A 7394-nucleotide genomic window follows, 5' to 3' on the forward strand; every position below is an offset into this window, starting at 1 on the left:
GTCCTTCTTGCTTTGGCCAAAGACTTCATTAAGCTAATTCAAGGCAAGATGAATCAAGACACATCTCCTTAATCTCTTGGAATGGTGAATCCTCTTTTGAGCACCAATATGCCTTCATATGTTTCATGCTATACCTAATAACATCCTGTTTGTGCATCCTTAGTTAAGACCTAGAAGGATGATATCAAAGTATAGCAATCCTCATATAAGACAATCTGGTGTCTCAACTCTAAAGATCACTTGTACGATTGTCACATGAGTAAATATTTTATAGACACTTGAGTGAATATCAAATTGAATCCTCATGGCAACTCATGTTCAATGAACTTGTTCCAAAACAAGTACCTACATTCTAATTCCAAGTATCTCCATACTTCAACCTATGAGATCGGTTGCTTACTTCATAACTAAGGAACATTAAATGTGCTCATCAATAAGCATCATTAATGTCTAGTCTCAATGAAATATTGACTAGGAATAATTTAGGAATTATGCTTTCATACATATGGATCTCATAATTGTAACAATTTATAATTCCCTTGCAAGGCATGTCAATTCCTCGGACTTCATTTAATAAGCCTATGTTCAATTGCTTATTGATGAAGGAAAACTTTTGATCACTTGTTATGAGTTTCTTGTTGCATGATTAAGGATATAAACCTTAGGCAATTTGATTGGCTGCAGGGCTTATACCTAACACCATTGTGATGAGTCCTATGATGAAATTTGAGTAATTAGATTTATTTGTTTAGAGGCTTGCTTGGGTTAAGCAGGTTACTTCTATTGATACCCTTTCATGAGTCATGGCTCCTTAGGTTTAGGTCATGACATATGGTCTTTTGGGGGCATGCAACAAATATTTTAGACTTATTTGTAAATTGCAAAAATCACTCTATGGCTTGAAACAAGTTTGTCGACAGTGAAATTTGTTAGATAAAGAAGCTTGTGATACATGGTGAAAAGGGGGTGAATTGGATTTTAAATAAAAGATTTCACCTCTTCCTTAATATCAATCAAAGCTTAAAACTTTAAGCACCAAACAAGATCAACCGAGAATATAAATGCAAGCAAAGATAGTTAAGGCAAGCAAAAGTGAGGAAAGAAGAAACATAACACTCGACCACGATTTTTATAGAAGTTTGGCCTTACAATGCCTACGTCCTTGACCTTGGCATCACAAAGAGTTTGACTCCACTAAAGATGCTACTTTTCTCAACTAGGGTCAAGATTAACCTTTCGAGCCAAGTGCAATTTTATGATCAAACACAACCTATCAGCAAGTCACTACCTTTTCAAGGTTAAAGCACAACTTATCTACCTTTTGCAAAGGGGGTATAACCAAGATTATTTTTTCAAGGCTCAAGTATAACCTATCTACCTCTTCAAGGAGGTATAACCTTGCAACAATGGATTACAAAGTGTGGTGCTTTTAGTTAGGCAGATAGAAGGGCTTGAAGTACAAGAGAATGAAGCAAATATCAAAGTACTTAAGCTCGAGGTTGATGATATGTTTTTAAGAAGATATATAAAGTGAGAAAGATATGAACTTGAGAACTAAAGCTTTTCTCTCCTTTTGGGATGAAGCTCTTTTCTCTCTTCTGGTGGAAATGGAGTTTTTGAAGGTATTTAGAGCCCCTCTCAAAATCTATTCGTTAAAAATAAAGGGGATTCAAAAATTCAAAACGTTGGGGCCACTTGAATCAAGTTTGTTAGTAGTCAAGAATCAATCATTGCCTATTTGAGCAGTCAACTCTTCTATACTTTGGGACATTTTGCTTCCAAGGAATCGATCGTTTTACTTTTCACAAGTTTATTCTTTATGCTTTAGCATCAATCTTGATGCTTTTTGTTTTTAAAGAATCAATCATTGCTCCACCAAGTAGTTGATTCTCTTTGTTTTTTAGCATCAATCCTAACGCTCTTTTGACCTTTGAACGCTACTTTCAAATTTCAAATTTTGGTTTCCGCTCAAAATCTCCCTCTTTAGCTTCTTTTACAAGGTTATGACCTTTCTTCATTTGGCCTTAAGGAATAGATCATTGGAGACTAGAGAAGTTAGTTCTTTTTGTCCAATCATTCTTCTTTATACTTCTGCCTTAATAGGAATCAACCTTTTACTTCTTGAGAGATCGATCTTTCCAATCGAGTAGCCTTTAGTTTTTTGATGATTGATGCTTCTCTTCTTGACAAGTTGATTCCTTCCTATTACAAATAAGAAATATAGTTTTCTACCTCTCAAGGAATCCTTACCTCGCTTATAAAAATCAATTTTTCTTTGCTCAAACTTGTTTTTGAAGCATTCAAATGATTGTATTTTCCACAAATAGCTTTAAAAACTTTTGAAAGAAAGTTCTTCCATTTCAAAAACATTTCTTTTAGGCGCACAAGAATATTTAGATCATTGAATTTTGTCATTTCAAAACTAAAGCCAATTTTAGAGCTAAAAGAATTCAAAGCTTATAGATTTACTACTTCAGTTTGGTTTTGCTCAATCAAATTCAAATTACTCATTATTTACCATAATTACTAGCAACAACTTTTAGCTCTTTTAGGTTATGTTGATGACTTATTGGTAGCTAGCTTCTTTGTAAAAATTTCATATGAAGGTAGACAACACTTGGATTCAATTTCAAGCTAAAGGATTTGGGAAATCCTAAATATTTCTTGGGCTTGGAGATGATTGCTAGATCAGTGAAGGGCATATTAGTTTGCTAAAGGAATTACACATTGGATTTACTTGATGAATATGGGTTTCTTGGTTCCGAACTGGCACTAACTCCAATTGATTACAGTAAAAAAATGTCTAGGTGCAGCGATGATCCCTTGATAGAAAACTCAGCAAGCTACAAATAATTGGTTGGTAAGTCTATTACCAGACTAAATATTATGTTTACACTGCTAGTCTTGTTTTAGTTCATAGATAAGCCATCCATTGTTCATATGCAAGTTGCACATAGGGTTTTAAGTAATCCTAAACGTACAACAAGACAAGGTATGCTATTATCTTCAAATGCAAATTTGACATTAGAACTTATTCTAATAATGACTAGCCAGTTGTCAAGATACTAGAAAATCTATCACAAGCTTTGGCATATTTCTTGGTATTTCTCTTATAAGTTGGAAATCAAACCAACAGATTGTGGTGGCCAAAAGCTCCATAGAGGCAAAATATAGAGCAATGGCTTCCACCTGTTGTGAAATATTATGTGTTTTTTATATTTGTTTAAAGACTTTGGCATAAAAAGTGCTAAAGCAGTACAGTTACTTTGTGACAATCAATCAACTTTGCACATATGTAGGAACCCAGTCTTCCATGAAAGGACAAAGCATATTGAATTAGATTGCTATTTCATAAAAGAAAAGGTATTGAATGGCAAAATGGGTCCAAACTATGTTCCCACACAATTCACACAATTGTAACTTGCAAATATTTTTTACAAAAGCACTGCAACCAGCTCAACTTTGTACCTTACTTGGAAAAATGAGTATTGAAAATATATATACATGCTCATCTTGAGGGGATGTGTTGATATTTGTAAACATATGAGTTAATTCTAATTACGGATCAGAGATAGAGTTGTTCTTGTAATTATTTTAGTAGTAGGGTTCTCTTTCAGCTTGTATACAAGGTCGGCTTTAGCATAAAGCCATCGAAACCCTTACTTTAGACCCCACAATTTAATAGGTCCCATAATTTTATTATGTCCCTAGTAAATATTTATTTTTTATCACTTCTCAATTCCCATTATGTTAATAATTCTCAGTTATTTTTTCTATTTTCAATGAACGTAATATGTTTTAAATGATCTCCAACTAATGTTAATTTTTTTTAATTTCAATAAAAAAATCTCATTTAAATATTTAAACACTTCAGGCCTTTAAATATATTGAGCCACCCTTGCTTGTATATAAACCTCATTATAATGTTTTCTGCTAGATTTGTTTTTCTGCTCATTAAAAGAACAGAATCAGTTCTTTTTTTTTTCCCTTCCATGATACCCAAACTCAATCTCCACTAAGACTTTAACATAGTGCGTAGTAGATCTCTAATTATATATATATATATATATATACATTTGTATTATTATACTTTAAGTACAGTTTATTGTTTCAATATACGTTACAAATACTTGCACGCAAACACCAGAAAAGATAACAAGAAAAACGCATATAGAAATACCTACTATTTGTATTATTATAATTTCACGTAATGATTATTGTTTCAATATATATTTGCATAAACTATAAATTACTACCACAGTCTACGATGGCTAAAATCCAACAAGAAAGTGAAAAAATTGAGAATAAAACAAAGAAATTTATTTGCAACTCCGGAATGAAGCAACCCACCGCCAAAGACTCCCAACTATGCCTTCTGTTTCATTATAAGTTCACTACAAGGAAGAGATGAGAAGAAAAAAAAAAGTATAATATTAATTAGCTATCAAAAGTTTTCATTAAGTCATGAGTTCATTCCTCCTTAAGATTACGAAGAGAAATACCGAAGAGATTGAGCAAGTTGAGCTGCTTTGGTAAAGTCTCTATTTTCTCTTGCTCTTAAGATTTGAAACATGTGAGCGAGCCGGATTTGGGTGATGGCACTCTGCTGTATTACGATGGCGGTCTCTTTGCGGAGTTTGTCACATTCAGCTTCTATGGCTTTAAATTTGTCTTTTAGTTGTCTTTGCTCCTCTTTCCTCCTTTGTTGTTCCGAAGCAACCTCTTCCATCTGTGCTGTCAACCCTCTCATCATTCTGCTGCCCTGCTTTTTCAACTTTCTTCTCTTCTGATACAAAAGGAACTATCATGTAAATAAAAAACGAACAATACTAAATTTCATGTATACATATATGTTTTCATATTTAATTTTCATTTAATTGTTTCCAATTGCAAATTTCACGAATTTCTAAACTAAATTATTGAATTTTAACATCGTAAATTTCTACTGAATTTATAATTTTAAAGAGTGTTGGCCGAAAACTTAAAAATAGAGATATATAATGTTATTGGAATAGCGACTTCAGATAAATATTCTAATAGATTATCAACAAGTTCTGCTTGCCGGCCAAAAGAACAACTTTGTTCTGCTGCAATAAGTGTCTCGAAATTTACTTGTCGAGAAAATACAAAGAAGTAGAAATAAATAACAAAGAAAAAAAAAACCTGACGTTCCCCTGGCAGTAATCTTGAATTGAGTGCTGCAGTAAAGGGGCACATGTTCTTGGTTCTGCCCAGCGAACCCATCTTTTCTCACAAGCCCTTGGTTTGATGAACTCAAGTTGTGCAAATTGTTCACAAATTTTCCTCCCTTTATATGTGTGCATGTCCACAAAATGGCCACACTAGTCGTGGTTGTTACGCCAAATTGTTGACGAGGCAAGGGGTACATGTGAATGCACCGTGAGGAAGACAGAAAATTTAAGATCTGAATCCGACCAAATCTGGACAGATTCAGTCCAAATCTCGAACGAAAGAAGAAGATGAAAATAGAAAATTGCTGGACATCATCAGTAAGAAAAGAGGCATCCAGAATAGACAATTTACTCAATAAGTTATATCTATATATCTAGATAAAATCAACAAAGCTCCTCTCTGTCTACTCTCGCCCGATTACCAACGCATATCGTGCGTCTCTTACGAATTTGCTATGCTAGAAGGACCTGCAAAACCAACCAAAGGAAATTCAATAGCGTGCCCCGACCTCTGTCTCTCTTTCAGGACTAAGTTAGCCCTTTAACTGAACAGCAAGTTATTGTTTAACAGGAGTTTTATTTGTTTTAAAAAATAATCACAATATATTAGAAAAATTCTAGCACTTCTCATTATTGATAAAGGAGAATAACCCTCCAAGAGATTTGGATGAAATAAAAAAAAAAAAAAGGCAGTTTCGTTTGCATGCTGAAACTTCCATTAGCTAATTAAAATTTCACATAGTTTACAATACCAACAAAAACACTTTATTTTTTGACAAAATTAATATTGGATGTGGACTTTAACTTCTTGATCCCAAACTACGTAGTGCTAGGAATTTCAAGAATAGAGGGAATTTACTGAATGACAAAAAATGATAAGTACTTTATTGAGTAATAAAAGGCCTGCAAGGTAATTTATAATTATTCGGTCTCTCTCAACTTACATCTATTACCTTGACAATACTTGTTAAAAATTTTTAAATCCAAATTCATTAAATTAAAAAATTAATAGTTTCTACCAATCTTTTAAAAGTTGAGATCTCATGTTATAGAAACTCAACAAATACTTCCCACATTGAATATCACAATCAATGAGTGTTTGAACGAAAATGTAACTAATTACTAACTTATCTAAATACATCAAAACAACCCAAATGAATTTACAATAAAAAGTAGGAGTCAAGCACTATGAACAAATGTAATAGAAGAGTTATTAGAATATCAGCTCAAATTTTTTAATTTCGATCTTTCCACTTTGACCGTTTGAACTAAATCTACCCTTTAGAATGTTAGGATTTGATAAAAAATATGATTGCGCATGATCTGCTCAGAACTTTCTGTAGTGTAAGTTAATTGCTTAATGTTCTTCATAGCCCATTAACTAGTTGAATCCTTGGATTTCATTCATCATGTTGATCACTTGACAAAAATTTTTTGGCTGATTGAAGTGGTCAATTGAACACATCAAATCTTTACCATGACTCTATACATGTTCAATTCGCTTAACTTGTTGCCTTAATGGATTAATATGAACCTTAAGAGTTTTTTAATCTTCTTGGGAGCATTTTAATTGCTTCGAGATAGAATTTTAATTAGTTAATTAGCTATAGTTTTGACTAACTTCTAGTTCATACTTTCAATGCATTATTAATTGACTAACCGTCCATCTTATTTAATTAACCTTAATAGCACTCAAATGAACAAATATAATAAGAATTCCCTCTCTTATCAAAACCCTCCCTCTCCCCTCTTTTTTCCCATTTCTTTGCTCACATGTGTTACCTTCTTTTTTGTTCATAATGTTTGTATTTGCATGCCATCAAGTATGAGCTTCTTGGGGGTGATTTGCTTGTTCCAATTTCACTTCGTTAGTATGTACCCAATAATTTTTTTTTTAAAAGTGATTTTATTAGTACTAAACACTTATGCCAATTGAAGTCTATGCGGCTCGCAAAAGGCTTCTTTTAACATATAATTACTCATCTGTGCTGAACCATAATTGTACAATTCCATATCTATCCACCAGTACTCAATGGCAAATTCTCATACCTAAATGAGCTAAGAAAACATTGTCGAATAGCTCTCTACCCTTTACCCAAAAATACCCAAGCAATAGAAAAGAGAAGCCCATTGACGCAAAAATTAAAACTAATCACTTTTTCTAATGCTACTTCACAATTTACAAAAGCCACTAGATCATAT

General features: G+C 32.9%; 1 protein-coding gene across 1 annotated transcript; it reads right to left on the reverse strand.

Moving 5' to 3' along the window:
* Positions 1-4200: 4200 nt before the first annotated feature.
* Positions 4201-5286, reverse strand: LOC110427603 (uncharacterized). The gene is made up of 3 exons (XM_021443151.2): positions 5164-5286; positions 4503-4786; positions 4201-4394 (listed from the first exon to the last, which is right to left on the reverse strand). The coding sequence occupies exons 1-3, from the start codon at positions 5242-5244 to the stop codon at positions 4367-4369; spliced, it is 393 nt and encodes a 130-aa protein (XP_021298826.1). The 5' UTR covers positions 5245-5286; the 3' UTR covers positions 4201-4366.
* Between the last annotated feature and the right edge of the window lie 2108 nt (positions 5287-7394).

Source organism: Theobroma umbraticum, unplaced genomic scaffold (assembly GCF_002168275.2).
Source record: "Theobroma umbraticum cultivar Fairchild unplaced genomic scaffold, ASM216827v3 scaffold_106.0, whole genome shotgun sequence".
Taxonomy (NCBI): domain Eukaryota; kingdom Viridiplantae; phylum Streptophyta; class Magnoliopsida; order Malvales; family Malvaceae; genus Theobroma; species Theobroma umbraticum.

What these genes read in the sequence shown, in the direction of transcription:
- LOC110427603 (XM_021443151.2), bottom strand. Translation starts at nt 5,244, where the DNA reads ATGGGTTCGCTGGGCAGAACCAAGAACATGTGCCCCTTTACTGCAGCA. An exon ending in TACTGCCAGGGGAACGTCAG is followed by an intron (nt 4,787 to 5,163) that starts GTTTTTTTTTTC and finishes CTTTTGTATCAG; the next exon opens with AAGAGAAGAAAGTTGAAAAA. An exon ending in CAACTTGCTCAATCTCTTCG is followed by an intron (nt 4,395 to 4,502) that starts GTATTTCTCTTC and finishes TCTTCCTTGTAG; the next exon opens with TGAACTTATAATGAAACAGA.